This window comes from Gobio gobio, assembly GCF_949357685.1.
Source record: "Gobio gobio genome assembly, chromosome: 14".
Classification (NCBI taxonomy): Eukaryota; Metazoa; Chordata; class Actinopteri; order Cypriniformes; family Gobionidae; genus Gobio; species Gobio gobio.
Genome location: NC_137107.1, coordinates 54,011,349 through 54,033,815, shown reverse-complemented (window position 1 = coordinate 54,033,815; position 22,467 = coordinate 54,011,349). Strand labels below are relative to the sequence as shown.

The 22,467-nt window shown below is 46.5% G+C and overlaps 1 protein-coding gene across 4 annotated transcripts; it reads right to left on the bottom strand.

Annotated features, from left to right (window-relative positions):
- Positions 1 to 1,080: 1,080 nt before the first annotated feature.
- Positions 1,081 to 21,667, bottom strand: LOC307137619 (plasminogen receptor (KT)-like). 4 transcript variants are annotated; one of them, XM_079835396.1, is made up of 5 exons: positions 21,582 to 21,667; positions 19,022 to 19,103; positions 16,439 to 16,569; positions 15,965 to 16,074; positions 1,081 to 1,311 (listed from the first exon to the last, which is right to left on the bottom strand). In XM_079835396.1, the coding sequence occupies exons 2-5, from the start codon at positions 19,100 to 19,102 to the stop codon at positions 1,133 to 1,135; spliced, it is 501 nt and encodes a 166-aa protein (XP_079691522.1). In that variant the 5' UTR covers position 19,103; positions 21,582 to 21,667; the 3' UTR covers positions 1,081 to 1,132. The 4 variants fall into 4 exon arrangements, with proteins under 4 accessions (XP_079691522.1, XP_079691524.1, XP_079691523.1 ...); XM_079835397.1 differs by lacking the exon at positions 1,081 to 1,311 and adding an exon at positions 11,407 to 15,330; XM_079835399.1 differs by lacking the exon at positions 1,081 to 1,311 and adding an exon at positions 12,124 to 15,330 and having other exon boundaries at positions 18,958 to 19,103.
- Between the last annotated feature and the right edge of the window lie 800 nt (positions 21,668 to 22,467).

Here is a 22,467-nt window from a genome sequence, read left to right as displayed (position 1 = left end):
TGTGTGGACGGTGAACTTAAGGATGATAAACTTCCCTCTGTTTACACAATGTGTTGTTACTATTGACGCGTGATCCCTTTTAAATGACGCAACGCTTCCAAAAAAAAAGTGTGTCCATTTTAACGCACCCTCTGTGGCGCACAGCAAAAAGGCGCATCTTTGGGCAGCTGTTTGTATTTTCCTATTTACTACGGTAAATTAAAAAATATTGGTACAGTAATGTGCCGTTTTTTCGTTTTCCAGTAAATCAACGCACTTTTTATTAAACGAACACTTAAATATGGCATAGAAATTGTGAATTTCTCCATTAATTAACAGAGAGTAGCGCATGTGCTTCAAGAAGCGTCGCGTCATTTAAAGGGGATCGTGTCAATAACAAACATAAAGTTATTTTCGATTATTAAATGGGCACTGGTGTTTTGTTTTGTTTTTAACAACGACATCTTTTTGATGTATTTAAATGTCTGAAACAACTGTATTCTGTGGTCGATAAAAACCGCGCGAAAGCAGATTTGAATCCGTGATTGATGACGTGGCGCGCACTGACCGTTGTAATCAGCGCTGAGGAGTTAAAATGTCGGATATTTCTGCACGGCGGCAGCAAAAACACTTGCGTCTTACCTTTCGATACTGAAACCCCGGATTAACCCCGTTCAGCTCCAGCCAGGAATCAACACTGTCAGAATCACAGCTGTTTGTTATGCCTTCTCATTAATATTCTAATTTAGCATAGTCACGTCACTCACGCGAGATGTGCATTTGAAATAGTGTCCGCTTCAAAGTCACATTCGACAACATATAAAAATAAAAAATAACCTTTACAATAATTTTAGAAATAAATATGGAAAATGACAAAGGCATGTTAAAACTAAACTTTATTTCAAGTTTTCAGTGCAGTTAAACTGAAGCGAGTGCAGAGTAAATCACTCTTTATTGTGTGTGTGTGTGTGTGTGTGTGTGTGTGTGAGTGTGTGTGTGTGTGTGTGTGTGTGTGTGTGTGTGTGAGAACGATTGGCAGTCAAACATGAGAGATGCGAATCGAGACGCTGACGTTTATTGATGTGGTCAAAGGAAATAAATACAAATGGGGCGGATTTAAGAGTTCAGAGCGAGTCCTTCATCATCATCATCATCAGCACAGGCGGCCGATGTCGTTTTTCGTGCAGCCCTGATTACAGCACATTCCCGCCAGTCCCAGTGAGAAGTTCCTCTTCCTCCGGTCCGCCCGGTTCGCCCGGGTCTCGAGCCGCAGAACCGGGAGCTGCGGGACTCCTCCATCCGGGTCCAGAGACAGCTCCAGCGGCCACAGACCTCCACACACAAACACAAGCTTTTAAATAAACTAACAGTCCTGATGAAGATGAAAATATAACCGTTAAAATGACGTCACGCGCACACAGAAACACCCTTGGTTATATATTTCTTGATAACTAAAACCCTAAAATGTCCTCTTTACTGAACGTTTATCTGATTCAGAACGAGCAGACACAAGTCATCTCAGCTCATTATATATTCATTAATGACGTCATCCGCGACTAGTCTCACTCTCTTCACATTAATATCGACTTTGCTAATAAGCATGTTTTGGACAGATTTAAGCGTAATATTTCGTATACCTGTGAATTTTGTGAATTACAAAATAAACTATTTGCATCTGTATTTCCTCAAGATTATTTAGTAAATTTGTATTAACAGAAAACTGAAGTGTATGATAGAAATATATTATAATATACAGTTATTGTCTTATTAGGGAAATACCTTACACATAAAAAGAAGTGTGCTCAAGTTTTCACATTTTGTAAATGACTTTAAATTATATATATACATCTTTTGGAACAAACTGAAAACACAACAAGCGATGAAAACATGTCAAGCTGTGAAAGCACTGGATTTTATGTCATCTTTATTTTATTTGTCATTTCCAGCAGAGGTTAATGAGACTGCGTGTAATTGATTAATAATAATAACCTTAAATAAAAACAGAAACACTGATGCGGTGTTATCCCAGTAAACACAGAACGTTCCCCTAACGTTCCCATATGGTTCCCGTTTGGTTATTTTTGCGGGGAACCAAATAAGAACGTTCTCTATTAGTTGTGTTTTTGTAACCTAAAGAGAACGTTCCCTGTAGCAGGTTATTTTTAGATTTTGTTTTTTATAATATATACACGGGTTTATTTGTATATTTCGTTACTGCGCGCCTCTGATCGGCGCGCGCTTCTCCAGCACGCGCTTTCTACTGCCTTCCACAGAAGACGCGCACTCGCGTCATTTAAAAATTAACGGTCATTTCGTTTTTACCGACTGACTAACTTTTGTTTATCGATCTTTAATGAATAATACGTTATAATTAATAAATATACCAGTGTAAATAGTGTGATTTCAGAGAGATTTGACACATAATTGAAGACATAATTTTCTCCAGAATGGCTATACGGCTGAATAAAAAGATGCTGCATTATTTTCCTGTTTAACACTGTAAAGCTGCTCTGAGACAATCTGCATTGTTAAAAGCGCTATATAAATAAAGCTGACTTGACTTGACTTGACATGATGTTAACCGAGAAGTTTTTGTTTACTGACCAAAAGAAGTAGGCTAATTCAGTGGTAAGAAAATCACGCATTGTTATCCCAGTTAAAGTAATCTTTATTAATTTGTTAATGTCTGTGAATAAAATTAATATTTTAAAGCCCCATATTGTGTTGAAGTCATTGCTATTTGGCACTTAAACGTAAAACCTGGTTGTGGTACAGTGATACAATTACGAAATATACATATTAACGCATAATTCAATCTTATTTAATCCTCCATATGAAGGTTTATGTGCTTGAATTATTTCTATTGATTAAATAAGCTCATTTATTGACGTCCATTCATCCGTTTTCCGTGCCGCTTACACCATAGGGGACGCGGGCATTGCTGGACCGTTACTGACGTACAAGAGTAAACGATATCGAAGAGGTTAGGGGAACGTTCTATTTACGTAAAGAAAACTTCCCTGGCTAACCAATAGAGAACGTTAGGATGTCTGTTCTGAGAACGTTCTGGAAATAATTGTTATCTGGGATTATATTAATATCATCAAGAGATCGAATAAGTTTTTATTTTTGTATTTTCCGTTTTAATTTTAGTGATAATGCGTAATTCTGTTGTGTTTTGTCATTTTTCCTAATATATATTTCCCTTTTTAGTACATGTTTAGTTAAACTGGTGTAAATGATAAATGTTGCTTTGGCATGAAGATGAAGAAGATGATGATGATGAAGATGATGAAGCACATACCGGGAGGCGAGGCGGATCTCCTCCAGCGCGAGCCCCCGCACGTGAAGATCACGGCTCTGATGAACTCGCGCCCGCACAGCTTCACTCCGAAGTCTCTCGGTAAATCCTGCCGCTCCGCGCGCGCGCACACACACACCCCGCACACACACACCAGCACAACCGCGGAAAACACTCGGAACATCGTCAAGCGCATGAACGCGAGCTCATGAAAGAAGTTTCTGATGCTCCTCCATCAGTTCACACGGACTTTATACACACTCGGACTGACGTCACTGACACACACACACACACACACACACACACACACTGAATTCTACAGACCTCACTGATATAGATTATTATGGATATTGCTCACTACTGATGACGTCAGAGCACAAACGTGATTTAATAAGAATCATTTATTTCCAAAATATAGATTTCTTGTTTCCTCATTCAGTCAGAAAAAAATCAAACGATCATAAAATACAAGACATCGGTTTCATTTTGATTAAATGAAATATAAACAAATGGAATATTTTAATACCCAAAGTGAATGTTGTTGTTATGCATCACACACATACAGGTGCTGGTCATATAATTAGAATATCATCAAAAAGTTGATTTATTTCACTAATTCCGTTCATAAAGTGAAACTTGTATATTATATGCATTCATTACACACAGACTGATATATTTCAAATGTTTATTTCTTTTAATTTTGATGATTATAACTGACAACGAAGGAAAATCCCAAATTCAGGATCTCAGAAAATGAGAATATTACTTAAGACCAATACAAAGAAAGGGTTTTTAGAGATGTTGTCCAGCTGAAGAGTGTGAGCATGTCCAGCACTCGATGCTCAGCTGGGGCTGGTTTAGCCTGAATTACTGCAGCGATGCGGCATGAGGAGATCACCGCCGACTGCAAGCCTGTGTATGGATCTAATTCCATCGTCAAGTTTGCGGACGACACTACGGTGATTGGGCTCATCAGCAACAACGATGAGACCGCCTACAGGGAGGAGATCCAGCACCTGGCCACATGGTGCACTGAAAATAACCTGCTCCTCAACACCACCAAAACGAAGGAGCTCATCGTGGACTTCAGGAAGGAGTCAAGAGGCACACACGACACCATCCACATCAATGGAATGGCTGTTGAGCGTGTCTCCAGTTTCAAGTTCCTGGGGACCCACATCTCGGCGGACATGTCGTGGACGACCAACACCTCCAGCCTGGTCAAGAAGGCTCACCAGCGCCTCTTCTTCCTGAGGACACTGAGGAAGAATCAGCTCTCCTCGGCTATTCTGGTGAACTTCTATCGCTGCGCAATAGAAAGCATCCTGACCAACTGTGTGGCAGTGTGGTATGGGAGCTGCTCTGTTGCGGAGCGCAAGGCACTGCAGCGGGTGGTGAAAACTGCCCAGCGCATCACAGGAACTCCACTGCCTGCCATCGAGCACATCCAGAGGAAACGCTGTCTGCATCGAGCTCGCAGCATCCTCAAGGACTCCTCTCACCCAGCCCACAGACTGTTTTCTCTCCTGCCCTCCGGCAGGCGTTTCAGGATCCACCGGACCAGGACCAGCAGACTAAAGAACAGTTTTTTCCCCAGAGCTGTCTCTTTACTGAACTCAAACCCCAGCTGATCCACTTCCCTCATAAACTGATAACTCTCCTACCTCACATCTACATTCACTTTGTTATTTGCACTACCGACTGTTTATCACAGTAACAACTGTTTACATATGCATCTTACACTGCCATATCTTAACTGGATTATGCTCATTTGCACTGCCGACTGTATTTATAGTACCAATGTTTACATTTGCATTTTGCACTGTACTTCTAAATGTAATATGCAACCACTTTCCACTGCACTTTTACACTTTTCTCCGGATAGCTCTGTCCATAATTTATTGCACTACCCTAATCCACTGCTATTCCTCATATTAGCCTAACATATTATTGTATACCTCTATCTGTAAAATTCTGTTTATAGTAATAGCCATCTGTATATTGTATTCATAGTTCATATTCACCTGTAAATTCTGTTTATAGTAATAGACATCTGTATATTGTATTCATAGTTCATATTCACCTGTAAATTCTGTTTATAGTAATAGCCATCTGTATATTTATTCACTGTACATATTCACCTGTAAATTCAGTTCTGTTTATAGTAATAACGTCTCTCTATTTATACATATTTATATATATTCAGTACATATCCATGTCCTGCACTTACGCATCCATTGTATATCCTGCACTTGCTGCTATTGCACTTCTGGTTAGACCTAAACTGCATTTCGTTGCCTTGTACTTGTACTTGTGTAATGACAATAAAGTTGAATCTAATCTAATCTAATCTAATCAGACTGAGGCATGAGGAGATCAGACTGAGGCATGAGGAGATCAGACTGAGGCATGAGGAGATCAGACTGAGGCATGAGGAGATCAGACTGAGGCGTGAGGAGATCAGACTGAGGCATGAGGAGATCAGACTGAGGCATGAGGAGATCAGACTGAGGCATGAGGAGATCAGACTGAGGCATGAGGAGATCAGACTGAGGCATGAGAGGATCAGACTGAGGCATGAGGAGATCAGACTGAGGCGTGAGGAGATCAGACTGAGGCATGAGGAGATCAGACTGAGGCATGAGGAGATCAGACTGAGGCATGAGGAGATCAGACTGAGGCATGAGGAGATCAGACTGAGGCATGAGGAGATCAGACTGAGGCGTGAGGAGATCAGACTGAGGCGTGAGGAGATCAGACTGAGGCATGAGGAGATCAGACTGAGGCGTGAGGAGATCAGACTGAGGCGTGAGGAGATCAGACTGAGGCATGAGGAGATCAGTCTGAGGCATGAGGAGATCAGACTGAGGCATGAGGAGATCAGTCTGAGGCGTGAGGAGATCAGTCTGAGGCGTGAGGAGATCAGTCTGAGGCGTGAGGAGATCAGTCTGAGGCATGAGGAGATCAGACTGAGGCATGAGGAGATCAGTCTGAGGCATGAGGAGATCAGACTGAGGCGTGAGGAGATCAGACTGAGGCATGAGGAGATCAGACTGAGGCATGAGGAGATCAGACTGAGGCGTGAGGAGATCAGTCTGAGGCATGAGGAGATCAGTCTGAGGCATGAGGAGATCAGTCTGAGGCGTGAGGAGATCAGTCTGAGGCGTGAGGAGATCAGTCTGAGGCATGAGGAGATCAGTCTGAGGCATGAGGAGATCAGACTGAGGCGTGAGGAGATCAGACTGAGGCGTGAGGAGATCAGACTGAGGCGTGAGGAGATCAGACTGAGGCATGAGGAGATCAGACTGAGGCATGAGGAGATCAGACTGAGGCATGAGGAGATCAGTCTGAGGCGTGAGGAGATCAGACTGAGGCATGAGGAGATCAGACTGAGGCATGAGGAGATCAGACTGAGGCATGAGGAGATCAGTCTGAGGCATGAGGAGATCAGACTGAGGCATGAGGAGATCAGACTGAGGCATGAGGAGATCAGACTGAGGCATGAGGAGATCAGACTGAGGCATGAGGAGATCAGACTGAGGCATGAGGAGATCAGACTGAGGCATGAGGAGATCAGACTGAGGCATGAGGAGATCAGACTGAGGCGTGAGGAGATCAGACTGAGGCGTGAGGAGATCAGACTGAGGCATGAGGAGATCAGACTGAGGCATGAGGAGATCAGACTGAGGCATGAGGAGATCAGTCTGAGGCATGAGGAGATCAGTCTGAGGCGTGAGGAGATCAGACTGAGGCATGAGGAGATCAGTCTGAGGCATGAGGAGATCAGTCTGAGGCGTGAGGAGATCAGACTGAGGCATGAGGAGATCAGACTGAGGCGTGAGGAGATCAGACTGAGGCATGAGGAGATCAGTCTGAGGCATGAGGAGATCAGACTGAGGCATGAGGAGATCAGACTGAGGCATGAGGAGATCAGACTGAGGCATGAGGAGATCAATCTGAGGCGTGAGGAGATCAGACTGAGGCATGAGGAGATCAGACTGAGGCGTGAGGAGATCAGACTGAGGCGTGAGGAGATCAGACTGAGGCGTGAGGAGATCAGACTGAGGCATGAGGAGATCAGACTGAGGCATGAGGAGATCAGACTGAGGCATGAGGAGATCAGTCTGAGGCGTGAGGAGATCAGACTGAGGCGTGAGGAGATCAGACTGAGGCATGAGGAGATCAGTCTGAGGCGTGAGGAGATCAGACTGAGGCATGAGGAGATCAGACTGAGGCATGAGGAGATCAGACTGAGGCATGAGGAGATCAGACTGAGGCGTGAGGAGATCAGACTGAGGCATGAGGAGATCAGACTGAGGCATGAGGAGATCAGACTGAGGCATGAGGAGATCAGACTGAGGCATGAGGAGATCAGACTGAGGCATGAGGAGATCAGTCTGAGGCATGAGGAGATCAGACTGAGGCATGAGGAGATCAGACTGAGGCGTGAGGAGATCAGACTGAGGCGTGAGGAGATCAGACTGAGGCGTGAGGAGATCAGACTGAGGCATGAGGAGATCAGACTGAGGCATGAGGAGATCAGACTGAGGCATGAGGAGATCAGACTGAGGCATGAGGAGATCAGACTGAGGCATGAGGAGATCAGTCTGAGGCGTGAGGAGATCAGTCTGAGGCGTGAGGAGATCAGTCTGAGGCATGAGGAGATCAGTCTGAGGCATGAGGAGATCAGACTGAGGCGTGAGGAGATCAGACTGAGGCGTGAGGAGATCAGACTGAGGCGTGAGGAGATCAGACTGAGGCATGAGGAGATCAGACTGAGGCATGAGGAGATCAGACTGAGGCATGAGGAGATCAGTCTGAGGCGTGAGGAGATCAGACTGAGGCATGAGGAGATCAGACTGAGGCATGAGGAGATCAGACTGAGGCATGAGGAGATCAGTCTGAGGCATGAGGAGATCAGACTGAGGCATGAGGAGATCAGACTGAGGCATGAGGAGATCAGACTGAGGCATGAGGAGATCAGACTGAGGCATGAGGAGATCAGACTGAGGCATGAGGAGATCAGACTGAGGCATGAGGAGATCAGACTGAGGCATGAGGAGATCAGACTGAGGCATGAGGAGATCAGACTGAGGCGTGAGGAGATCAGACTGAGGCGTGAGGAGATCAGACTGAGGCATGAGGAGATCAGTCTGAGGCATGAGGAGATCAGACTGAGGCATGAGGAGATCAGACTGAGGCATGAGGAGATCAGACTGAGGCATGAGGAGATCAATCTGAGGCGTGAGGAGATCAGACTGAGGCATGAGGAGATCAGACTGAGGCGTGAGGAGATCAGACTGAGGCGTGAGGAGATCAGACTGAGGCGTGAGGAGATCAGACTGAGGCATGAGGAGATCAGACTGAGGCATGAGGAGATCAGACTGAGGCATGAGGAGATCAGTCTGAGGCGTGAGGAGATCAGACTGAGGCGTGAGGAGATCAGACTGAGGCATGAGGAGATCAGTCTGAGGCGTGAGGAGATCAGACTGAGGCATGAGGAGATCAGACTGAGGCATGAGGAGATCAGACTGAGGCATGAGGAGATCAGACTGAGGCGTGAGGAGATCAGACTGAGGCATGAGGAGATCAGACTGAGGCATGAGGAGATCAGTCTGAGGCATGAGGAGATCAGACTGAGGCATGAGGAGATCAGTCTGAGGCGTGAGGAGATCAGACTGAGGCATGAGGAGATCAGACTGAGGCATGAGGAGATCAGTCTGAGGCGTGAGGAGATCAGACTGAGGCATGAGGAGATCAGACTGAGGCATGAGGAGATCAGACTGAGGCATGAGGAGATCAGACTGAGGCATGAGGAGATCAGACTGAGGCATGAGGAGATCAGTCTGAGGCGTGAGGAGATCAGACTGAGGCGTGAGGAGATCAGACTGAGGCATGAGGAGATCAGACTGAGGCATGAGGAGATCAGACTGAGGCATGAGGAGATCAGACTGAGGCATGAGGAGATCAGACTGAGGCATGAGGAGATCAGACTGAGGCATGAGGAGATCAGACTGAGGCATGAGGAGATCAGACTGAGGCATGAGGAGATCAGACTGAGGCATGAGGAGATCAGTCTGAGGCATGAGGAGATCAGTCTGAGGCGTGAGGAGATCAGACTGAGGCATGAGGAGATCAGACTGAGGCATGAGGAGATCAGTCTGAGGCATGAGGAGATCAGACTGAGGCATGAGGAGATCAGACTGAGGCATGAGGAGATCAGACTGAGGCATGAGGAGATCAGACTGAGGCATGAGGAGATCAGTCTGAGGCATGAGGAGATCAGACTGAGGCATGAGGAGATCAGACTGAGGCATGAGGAGATCAATCTGAGGCATGAGGAGATCAGACTGAGGCATGAGGAGATCAGACTGAGGCCTGAGGCATGAGGAGATCAGTCTGAGGCGTGAGGAGATCAGACTGAGGCCTGAGGCATGAGGAGATCAGACTGAGGCATGAGGAGATCAGACTGAGGCCTGAGGCATGAGGAGATCAGACTGAGGCGTGAGGAGATCAGACTGAGGCATGAGGAGATCAGACTGAGGCGTGAGGAGATCAGACTGAGGCGTGAGGAGATCAGACTGAGGCATGAGGAGATCAGTCTGAGGCATGAGGAGATCAGACTGAGGCATGAGGAGATCAGACTGAGGCATGAGGAGATCAGACTGAGGCATGAGGAGATCAGACTGAGGCATGAGGAGATCAGACTGAGGCATGAGGAGATCAGACTGAGGCGTGAGGAGATCAGTCTGAGGCGTGAGGAGATCAGACTGAGGCATGAGGAGATCAGACTGAGGCATGAGGAGATCAGACTGAGGCATGAGGAGATCAGACTGAGGCGTGAGGAGATCAGACTGAGGCATGAGGAGATCAGACTGAGGCATGAGGAGATCAGTCTGAGGCATGAGGAGATCAGACTGAGGCATGAGGAGATCAGTCTGAGGCGTGAGGAGATCAGACTGAGGCATGAGGAGATCAGACTGAGGCATGAGGAGATCAGTCTGAGGCGTGAGGAGATCAGACTGAGGCATGAGGAGATCAGACTGAGGCATGAGGAGATCAGACTGAGGCATGAGGAGATCAGACTGAGGCATGAGGAGATCAGACTGAGGCATGAGGAGATCAGTCTGAGACATGAGGAGATCAGTCTGAGGCGTGAGGAGATCAGACTGAGGCATGAGGAGATCAGACTGAGGCATGAGGAGATCAGTCTGAGGCATGAGGAGATCAGACTGAGGCATGAGGAGATCAGACTGAGGCATGAGGAGGCATGAGGAGATCAGACTGAGGCATGAGGAGATCAGACTGAGGCATGAGGAGATCAGTCTGAGGCATGAGGAGATCAGACTGAGGCATGAGGAGATCAGACTGAGGCATGAGGAGATCAGACTGAGGCATGAGGAGATCAATCTGAGGCATGAGGAGATCAGACTGAGGCATGAGGAGATCAGACTGAGGCCTGAGGCATGAGGAGATCAGTCTGAGGCGTGAGGAGATCAGACTGAGGCCTGAGGCATGAGGAGATCAGACTGAGGCATGAGGAGATCAGACTGAGGCCTGAGGCATGAGGAGATCAGACTGAGGCGTGAGGAGATCAGACTGAGGCATGAGGAGATCAGACTGAGGCGTGAGGAGATCAGACTGAGGCTCTGCTCAGGTGTTATGAGCCCAGGTGGCTCTGATAGTGGCCTTCAGCTCTTCTGCAGATCTCATCTTCCTCTTCAGATGTTCTATGGGGTTAAGGTCAGGCGAGTTTGCTGGCCAATCAGGAACAGGGATATCATGCTCCTTAAACCAGGCACTGGTTGCTTTGGCACTGTGTGCTGGTCCCAGTCCTGTTGGAAAATGAAATCTGCATCTCCATAAAGTTGGTCAGCAGCAGGAAGCATGAAGTGCTCTAAAACTTCCTGCTATACGGTTGCGTTGACCTCTGACCTCAGAAAACACAGTGGACCAACACCAGCGCATGACATGGCACCCCAAACCATCACTGACTGTGGAAACGTTACACTGGAGCTCCAGCAGTGTGGATTGTGTGCCTCTCCTCTCTTCCTCCAGACTCTGGGACCCTGATTGACTTCATCAGAGAACATAACTTTGGACCACTTTTTTTCATTTTTGTCTTTAGCCCAGACGAGACGCTTCTGACGCTGTCTGTTGGTCAAGAGTGCGACAGCTGAAACCCATGTCTGTCATACGTCTGTGTGTAGTTGTTCTTGAAGCACTGACTCCAGCTCCAGTCCACTCTTTGTGAATCTCCCCCACATTTTTGAATGGGTTTTGTTTCTCAATCCTCTCCAGGGTGCGGTTATCCCTATTGCTTCTACACTTTTTTCTAGAACATCTTTTCCTTCCCTTCGCCTCTCTATTAATGTGCTTGGACACAGAGCTCTGTGATCAGCCAGCCTCTTCTGCAATGGCCTTTTGTGTCTTGCCCTCCTTGTGCAAGGGGTCAAAGGTCGTCTTTTGGACAGCTGTCAGGTCAGCTTCTTCCACATGATTGTGTGGCCTACAGAACTAGACTGAGAGACCATTTAAAGGCCTTTGCAGGTGTTGTGAGTTCATCAGCCGATTAGAGTGTCTTCAATATTCAACCTTTCACAATATTCTCATTTTCTGAGACACTGAATTTGGGATTTTCCTTAGTTGTCAGTTATAATCATCAAAATTAAAAGAAATAAACATTTTAATTATATCAGTCTGTGTGTAATGAATGAATATAATATACAAGTTTCACATTATGAACGGAATTAGTGAAATAAATCAACTTTTTGATGATATTCTAATTATCTGACCATCACCTGTAATCATCTTCATAACATTTTAAGGAAAAATTACAGATTAAAAAACTGCTTTAAAGTTTTATTGTTGGACACAAAGCTCATGATCCCCATAGAAACGCTCGGTTACAGCATCACTGGAGCACAATCTGAGTTCTGTCTTCTCATTTAAATAATCAGGCAATGTGTGAACAAACTCCTGAGAGTCACAACAGCACTGGACACACAATCAGTGTTGAGCTACGGCTGGAGAAGAGCCGAACCATCCCAAACAAACATGCCTGGTTCAGCTCCTTAAGGACACATTCCTCAGAGTTTGTCAGGATTTGTCAGAGTTCATCAGGATTTGTCAGAGTTTGTTAGGATTCGTCAGAGTTTGTCAGGATTTGTCAGAGTTCTTCAGGATTCGTCAGAGTTTGTCAGGATTCGTCAGAGTTCGTCAGGATTCGTCAGAGTTTGTTAGGATTCGTCAGAGTTTGTCAGGATTTGTCAGAGTTTGTCAGGATTCGTCAGAGTTTGTTAGGATTCGTCAGAGTTTGTCAGGATTCGTCAGAGTTTGTTAGGATTCGTCAGAGTTTGTCAGGATTTGTCAGAGTTCGTCAGGATTCGTCAGAGTTTGTCAGGATTTGTCAGAGTTTGTCAGGATTCGTCAGAGTTTGTCAGGATTCGTCAGAGTTTGTCAGGATTCGTCAGAGTTTGTCAGGATTTGTCAGAGTTTGTCAGGATTCGTCAGAGTTTGTCAGGATTCGTCAGAGTTTGTCAGGATTTGTCAGAGTTTGTTAGGATTCGTCAGAGTTTGTCAGGATTCGTCAGAGTTTGTCAGGATTCGTCAGAGTTTGTCAGGATTTGTCAGAGTTTGTTAGGATTCGTCAGAGTTTGTCAGGATTCGTCAGAGTTTGTCAGGATTCGTCAGAGTTTGTCAGGATTTGTCAGAGTTTGTTAGGATTCGTCAGAGTTTGTCAGGATTCGTCAGAGTGTGTCAGAGTTTGTCAGGATTCGTCAGAGTTTGTCAGGATCCGTCAGAGTTCGTCAGGATTTGTCAGAGTTCGTCAGGATTCGTCAGAGTTCGTCAGGATTCGTCAGAGTTCGTCAGGATTTTTCAAAGTTTGTCAGGATTTGTCAGAGTTCGTCAGGATTCGTCAGAGTTTGTCAGGATTCGTCAGAGTTTGTCAGGATTTGTCAGAGTTTGTTAGGATTCGTCAGAGTTTGTTAGGATTCGTCAGAGTTTGTTAGGATTCGTCAGAGTTCGTCAGGATTTTTCAAAGTTTGTCAGGATTTGTCAGAGTTTGTCAGGATTCATCAGAGTTTGTTAGGATTCGTCAGAGTTTGTCAGGATTCGTCAGAGTTTGTCAGGATTCGTCAGAGTTTGTCAGGATTCGTCAGAGTTTGTCAGGATTTGTCAGAGTTTGTTAGGATTCGTCAGAGTTTGTCAGGATTCGTCAGAGTTTGTCAGGATTCGTCAGAGTTTGTCAGGATTTGTCAGAGTTTGTCAGGATTCGTCAGAGTTTGTCAGAATTCGTCAGAGTTTGTCAGGATTTGTCAGAGTTTGTTAGGATTCGTCAGAGTTTGTCAGGATTCGTCAGAGTGTGTCAGAGTTTGTCAGGATTCGTCAGAGTTTGTCAGGATCCGTCAGAGTTCGTCAGGATTTGTCAGAGTTCGTCAGGATTCGTCAGAGTTCGTCAGGATTCGTCAGAGTTCGTCAGGATTTTTCAAAGTTTGTCAGGATTTGTCAGAGTTCGTCAGGATTTGTCAGAGTTCGTCAGGATTCGTCAGAGTTCGTCAGGATTTTTCAGAGTTTGTCAGGATTTGTCAGAGTTTGTCAGGATTCGTCAGAGTTTGTCAGGATTTTTCAGGGTTCGTCAGGATTTGTCAGAGTTTGTTAGAATTCGTCAGAGTTTGTTAGGATTCGTCAGAGTTCGTCAGGATTTGTCAGAGTTCGTCAGGATTTGTCAGAGTTTGTCAGGATTTGTCAGAGTTTGTCAGGATTTGTCAGAGTTCGTCAGGATTTGTCAGAGTTTGTTAGGATTTGTCAGAGTTTGTTAGGTTTCGTCAGAGTTTGTTAGGATTCGTCAGAGTTCGTCAGGATTCATCAGAGTTCGTCAGGATTCGTCAGAGTTCGTCAGGATTCGTCAGAGTTCGTCAGGATTCGTTAGGGTTTGTCAGAGTTCATCAGGATTCGTTAGGGTTTGTCAGAATTCGTCAGGATTCGTTAGGGTTTGTCAGAGTTCGTCAGGATTCGTCAGAGTTCGTCAGGATTCGTTAGGGTTTGTCAGAGTTCGTCAGGATTCGTTAGGGTTCGTCAGAGTTCGTCAGGATTCGTCAGAGTTCGTCAGGATTCGTTAGGGTTTGTCAGAGTTTGTCAGGATTCGTTAGGGTTTGTCAGAATTCGTCAGGATTCGTCAGAGTTCGTCAGGATTTGTTAGGGTTCGTCAGGATTCGTCAGAGTTCGTCAGGATTCGTTAGGGTTTGTCAGAGTTCGTCAGGATTCGTTAGGGTTTGTCAGAATTCGTCAGGATTCGTCAGAGTTCGTCAGGATTCGTCAGAGTTCGTCAGGATTCGTTAAGGTTTGTCAGAGTTCATCAGGATTCGTTAGGGTTCGTCAGAGTTCGTCAGGATTCGTTAGGGTTTGTCAGAGTTCGTCAGGATTCGTTAGGGTTTGTCAGAATTCGTCAGGATTCGTCAGAGTTCGTCAGGATTCGTTAGGGTTTGTCAGAGTTCATCAGGATTCGTTAAGGTTCGTCAGAGTTCGTCAGGATTCGTTAGGGTTTGTCAGAGTTCATCAGGATTCGTTAGGGTTTGTCAGAGTTCATCAGGATTCGTTAAGGTTTGTCAGAGTTCATCAGGATTCGTTAGGGTTCGTCAGGATTCGTTAGGGTTTGTCAGAGTTCATCAGGATTCGTTAAGGTTTGTCAGAGTTCATCAGGATTCGTTAGGGTTTGTCAGAGTTCATCAGGATTCGTTAAGGTTTGTCAGAGTTCATCAGGATTCGTTAGGGTTCGTCAGGATTCGTTAGGGTTTTTCAGAGTTCATCAGGATTCGTTAAGGTTTGTCAGAGTTCATCAGGATTCGTCAGAGTTCGTCAGGATTCGTTAGGGTTTGTCAGAGTTCTCCAGGGTTCTCCAGGGTTCTCCAGGGTTCGGGCTCATTTCTCCAGCAGAGACGGCAGATGAGCTCGGGCTCGGCGGGATTTCTCGATGCTCTCAAACGTGGGCGTCCCGTGAGGCAGATCCAGCCGCTCGCTCTCAGAGACCATGATGCTCTCTGCCTCGGCTGCAGATCACAATCAACACACACCGTCAGACCAGGCCTCGCGCGACCATCAGCAAACACCAGCTTCACTAATTACAAGTATAGCAATCCTATTCTTGAGGAATCCTTCAAAGCCGATCAATAATCAATCAGTGATAATAGAGGAAGCATGACTGAATGACGTCACTCCTGGATCCTCCGACGTCTAATCAGTGAGAATGTTGATGAGGATTAGATTTAAATGGATTTCTAACTATGGACTGATGTCAAACAGGACCTTCTCTATCAGTGTTCCTGAACTCCTCAAACGCCTCCATCTGGAGTTTTATCCCACAATATTGCTCATTATCATAATTCATACGCAGAATAAAGGGGCGGGGCCTGCTTCAGTTAGTCGTGTGTTGAAACTGGCGGTTATGGTAAGGGGCGGGGCATTTCCCAAACACCAATCAGAGCACAGTGTGCTTTTCAGAAGGCGGGGCTTCATAGAGACAGAGCGTTACTGACAGACTGGGAAGAGAGGAGCCGCAACAATGGAGAATATGAGGAAATTATGCAGGAAAACCGTCTCTATGGAGCCAGAAACACATCAGGACTGTGAGAAAGGTGTAACTGCTCCTGTTTGAGTGTCCTGAGGATGATCAGGTGTGTTTACCTCTCATGCGGAGCATCATTGACCCGTACGCCATGTCCATCTGATACGCCAGGATGAAGCTCAGAGGAACCACAGGAGCCAGAAGAGCAGCTCTCCGCTTCCTCACGGCTCTGGAGACACAACGGAAAACTGCTGACACTCTATCATCTGTGCTTTATTCATGATAAATGAAATATGAAAGATTACAGGTTTTATCAGATGTTTTGTTTGAAACCGGTGACGTGTTCAATCTCTGGACGGAAAGAACAGTTTGTAACGGCCCAGAAGAGACAGAATAAACACACGACGAACAGTCAAACATACACTACTCAAACTGTGGAGCTTAACACACACTTCATGTCCAGAGACACTGATCTGAGCGGCTCATATCTGATTCTGAATATCACACGATCTGCACTGTATGAAGCGCTGGAGAGATGAAGAGGACGGGACTAATGTGTGTGTGTGTGTGTGTGTGTGTGTGTGTGTACAGACCCGACTGTGAGACCCAGCGTCGTCAGACCGAAGAAAGAAGAGAAGTACTTGAGGAACTCTCTGGACCAGGCGATCTGCATCGCCATCTGACGCTCGCGCATTTGATTCTGCATCAGTATCTGACGCTCCAGCTGCAAAACACACAAACACAATGTGTGTGTGTGTGTGTGTGTGTGGGCATGTTTTTGTGAAATATCAGGACACAAATGTGTATAATGACATGGGTATTACAAAAAGAGGGAGAAATATGAGGACGTTCCCCATGTCCTCACTTTTCAAAATGCTTATAAATCACAGAATGAGGTTTTTTTCACAGAAAGTGAACTGCACAGTGTGTGTGTGTGTGTGTGTGTGTGTGTGTGTGTGTGTGTGTGTGATGGGTAGGTTTAGGGGCAGGGGCAGTGTGTGTGTGTGTGTGTGTGTGTGTGTGTGTGATGGGTAGGTTTAGGGGCAGGGGCAGTGTGTGTGTGTGTGTGTGTGTGTGTGTGTGTGATGGGTAGGTTTAGGGGCAGGGGCAGGGGCAGTGTGTGTGTGTGTGTGTGTGTGTGTGTGTGTGTGTGATGGGTAGGTTTAGGGGCAGGGGCAGTGTGTGTGTGTGTGTGTGTGTGTGTGTGTGTGTGTGTGTGATGGGTAGATTTAGGGGCAGGGGCAGTGTGTGTGTGTGTGTGTGTGATGGGTAGGTTTAGGGGCAGGGGCAGTGTGTGTGTGTGTGTGTGTGTGTGTGTGTGTGTGTGTGTGTGTGTGTGTGTGTGTGTGTGTGTGTGTGTGATGGGTAGATTTAGGGGCAGGGGCAGTGTGTGTGTGTGTGTGATGGATAGGTTTAGGGGCAGGGGCAGTGTGTGTGTGTGTGTGTGTGTGTGTGTGTGTGTGTGTGTGTGTGTGTGTGTGTGTGTGTGATGGGTAGGTTTAGGGGCAGGGGCAGTGTAAGGGGATAGAAAATACGGTATGTACGGTATAAAAACCATTACGCCTATGGAAAGTCCCCATAAAACATGAAAACCCAACATGTGTGTGTGAGTGTGTGTGTGTGTGTGTGTGTGTGTGTGTGTGTGTGTGTGTGTGTGTGTGTTCCGGTGAAGAGACACGCGTGACCTCATGAACACGGAGGTGACGGCGTCTCACTCTTCCCCAACAAACAAAGCATCAGTCACAGACAATATGCAAATGAGCACTGCTTTATTAGAATATTCAGCAGCCCTCATTAGCATAAACGCATGTGAATGTGGCCTGTTAACTCCTCACATTTCCAAGCTTTGTCTGGAGGTCAGAGCCACTTCCTGCCCGTAAGCGGAAGTTCTGCGATATGATCTGCGCAGGAGGTCGCGAACACACTTTAATAAGAAGGTTTCGGCGAATCCGGCGCGCTGCTGTGCCAGATTACAGGTTGTGTGATTTCACACTCGCAGCGACGCTGAGCCGTGACGTAAATCAGCAGGAATAACGTTTGCTAACGAGCTGAATTAACAGCTAACGCTCCAGTCACGCCACTCGACACGAGAACATTCATTATCGCTAACCTGTGAGCTGGTCAAGTGCTAATCAGTGCGAGTGTGTGTTCACGAGCGGAGCTGAGAGACGGATTCATCTCGGAGATGTGGAGGTGATGAAGTGCAAACGCACTGACATTTGATGATTCTGTCTGACAGATCCACAACAACACGGGTCACAGGTCACGCTAAAGAGGACACGCTACACGCCCTGCTGGTCTTTAGACTGGGCCGCTCAAAACCAGCTCAAACCAGCTCAAACGAGCAGAGAGTGTGTGTGAATCGCTGCTGTCACTCGTCACTCATTCACACACTCACATAACCCACAATTTTATCATCTCGCCTCCTCGGGACAATTAAAGCGCCATTAGTTAGCCTTTGAGACACAAAGAGACGAGGCGGCGGACGGTCAGTCCTCTGACAGCGTAATGGACGTCACAGGAAGAGCAAACTTCACCATTTCTGCTCATGCTAACCGTATAAATATGATGTTCAGTGAGCAAGAGCAAAATCTGGACGGATGATCCCACATTCCCGGGAGCGCTGGAGGAGGTCGGGATGGTTATTAGATTGCAGGCGATAACGAGTATTAATGAGCGTCCGCGGCTCACGAATACCTGCACTGAGAGCGGTTCATCTCCAGCACACACACCTGAAGAACACACACACACACACACACACACACATCTGAAACTAACACACTGTCTGTAAGATGTTTCTACACTCATCTGGAGAGTAACTGGATTATTACAAGTAAAAACGGCCACAGATTGTGTGATTAATGAGGTGTTTTTGTACTGATTGACAGATCTTCTCCTCGTGTGAATCCTGCAGAGAGAGCTTCATCAGTGAGCACACACACACACACACACACACACACACACACACACGTGTTACTGAATATAATCTGTCCACCGTGATGATGATGCCTCACAGGCCGAGATTCATCAACACAAGCAAGACAAAACGAGCAATAACACGCGTGTGGCTGTGGGCTAACTGGAGCCAGAGGAGACGAGCACACGCTCTGACCTGAATCATGTTCACAACCTTTACAACACGCCACACGTAATGATCCGTGTTGTGATGAGCGCACCTGCAGTCGGCCGCTGAGCAACATGAACTCCTGCTGCTTCTGCTGGCTCTGCTCCAGGGACTTGGAGAGGAGGAACCCCATCCTGCGGAAGAGAGAGGACAGGTCACAGCACACGCCACACACACGCCAATAACAGCACACGCCACACGGCAAACACAGCACACGCCAATCACAGCACACGCCACACACACACCAATCACAGCACACGCCACACGGCAAACACAGCACACACACGCCAATCACAGCACACGCCACACACACACCAATCACAGCACACGCCACACGGCAAACACAGCACACACACGCCAATCACAGCACACGCCACACACACACCAATCACAGCACACGCCACACGGCAAACACAGCACACGCCAATCACAGCACACGCCACACACACACCAATCACAGCACACGCCACACGGCAAACACAGCACACACACGCCAATCACAGCACACGCCACACACACACCAATCACAGCACACGCCACACACACACCAATCACAGCACACGCCACACGGCAAACACAGCACACACTCCAAATACGCCACACACGCCAAACACACCACACACTCCAAACATGCCACACACACCAAACACCCCAAACACTCCAATAACTTTATTAGCTTAAATTACATGCCATACATGGCACACACACCACACGGCTCCAACATTCAGCAGAGCCCAAACACGGCAAATACACCAAACACGCCAAACACACCACACACACCAAATACGCCACACACACCAAATACGCCACACACACCAAACACGCCACATACGCCAAACATCCCAAACACGCCAAACCCGCCACACACACCAAATACGCCAAACATCCCAAACCCGCCACACACACCAAATACGCCAAACACACCACACACAAAACATCCCAAACACGCCACACACACCAAACACACCAAACATCCCAAACACACCAAACCCGCCACACACACCAAATACGCCAAACACACCACACACAAAACATCCCAAACACGCCACACACACCAAACATCCCAAACACACCAAACCCGCCACACACACCAAATACGCCAAACACACCACACACACCAAACACGCCACACACTCCCAAACATGGCACACACACCACACGGCTCCAACATTCAGCAGAGCCCAAACACGGCAAATACACCAAACACGCCAAACATACCACACACACCAAATACGCCACACACACCAAATACGCCACACACACCAAACACGCCACATACGCCACACACACCAAACATCCCAAACACGCCAAACCCGCCACACACACCAAACACGCCACATACGCCAAACATCCCAAACACACCAAACATCCCAAACACGCCAAACCCGCCACACACACCAAATACGCCAAACACACCACACACAAAACATCCCAAACACGCCACACACACCAAACACACCAAACATCCCAAACACACCAAACCCGCCACACACACCAAATACGCCACACACGCCACACACAAAACATCCCAAACACGCCACACACACCAAACATCCCAAACACACCAAACCCGCCACACACACCAAATACGCCAAACACACCACACACACCAAATACGCCACACACGCCAAACACACCACACACACCAAACACGCCACACACTCCCAAACATGCCACACACTCCCAAACATGCCACACACCGCACACACCAAACACGCCACACACTCCCAAACATGCCACACACCGCACACAACAAATACGCCACACACGCCAAACACACCAAACATCCCAAACACACCAAACCCGCCACACACACCAAATACGCCAAACACACCACACACACCAAATACGCCACACACGCCAAACACACCACACACACCAAACACGCCACACACACCCAAACATGCCACACACCGCACACAACAAATACGCCACACACACCCAAACATGCCACACACACACCAAACACGGGACACACTCACTCTCTCACTCACACACACTCACTGACGGACCCACACACACACACCAATTTGTATGTAATGCAAAAAATATACAACAATACATGTTTACAGTGTATTTCTATTATAACAAAAATATTAGCTGCTATACAGTCAAGTGATCAATAACTAAAACTCCTGAGCAGTGACTCTTGATGAAGAGTTGAATCATTAATTCTCGCGAGTTCAGTTCAGTCAGAAGAACAAACACACACACACACACACACACACACACACACACACAGTCTCTTGATGAAGAGTTGAATCATTAATCGCGAGTTCAGTTCAGTCAGAAGAACAAACACACACACACACACACACACACACACACACACACACACACACACACACACACACACACACACACACACACACACACACAGTCTCTTGATGAAGAGTTGAATCATTAATCGCGAGTTCAGTTCAGTCAGAAGAACACAAACACATGACCTCGAGTTTAACATTATCATAAAAATCTGAGCAGAATCATATCTGGAGTTTAATAAGGGTTTGATGATCTCGTGGGAACCAATCTGTAAACAGCTCTCGCGTTTGATCCGCACATGAGCTTTAAACAGAGAACCCGCATAAATCACAGCTGAATGTCGATCATACCTGTGTAAATATGATTCTGTCGGTTAATAACAGCCAAGGGCACGCGAGCTCTGCGTACGCACTCACGGGCGACACGTCACTGACGCACAAACGGTCTCGCCGCTCATTGGCTCAGCTGCTCTCCCTCGACTCTCATTGGCTATCGTATGCAGAGTAGACGTCAATAACTGAAGCAAATGGAATAGTTAAAGTTGCTATAATGGCTAATCAGGACATTATGAATGAGTGACGAGCCATCAAAAGTGTTGGACGAAAGAATTATTTCTGCGTCTGCTAATTGCATAAATGTAAAAAATGTAAAAGCTTTGTAATACGATTAAACAAAATATCGCCACCTATTGGTCCATTCTGACCCGCGCTGAGAAAAGTGCCGCGTATCACGTGACAGCGCCAGTTCGCGGCGTCTGTCATTCAAACTGATAATTTAACGGTCATTCAGTCTGAGAGGAACTGTGAGAAGAAAGATTCGGTCATCGCGTCTGACAGGTTTTTACTTGAAAACTTTAATAATGTTCAATCAACGTTTCCAGAAGGAACGTATAATTCCAATTAGCATTTGTTCTTTAATCAACATTAATGATATTAGCAGATATTGCTTGTTTTTATGATATAGGGGTGAATTCAGGTTGGTTGGGACACTTTTTCCAAGCCATCTCAATGGTAAAAAGTGTCCCAATCACCCCGAGATTTTCACATGCCTTATTGTGTGAAGTAAAAGCTGAAGCTCAAGTTGGACATGTCCTGTTTTCAAGTCTTGGTCCCAATGTAACAATTTTCTATCCATACAGAGGAGGCATACTTTAAATGTATTGAAATAAATAAGGGAATCTTAGAGTAAACTTCGAGTATCATTTGAGTATCTCTTTGCCGGACAGTGTCCTGGTTT

Excerpts from the sequence above, each read along its gene's own strand:
- LOC307137619 (XM_079835396.1), bottom strand. The coding sequence starts at position 19,102 with ATGGGGTTCCTCCTCTCCAAGTCCCTGGAGCAGAGCCAGCAGAAGCAG. Across the intron at positions 16,075-16,438 it reads ACGCTGGGTCTCACAGTCGG|AGCCGTGAGGAAGCGGAGAG; the intron begins GTCTGTACACAC and ends TTGTGTCTCCAG. Across the intron at positions 1,312-15,964 it reads AATGATGCTCCGCATGAGAG|GTCTGTGGCCGCTGGAGCTG; the intron begins GTAAACACACCT and ends TTGTGTGTGGAG.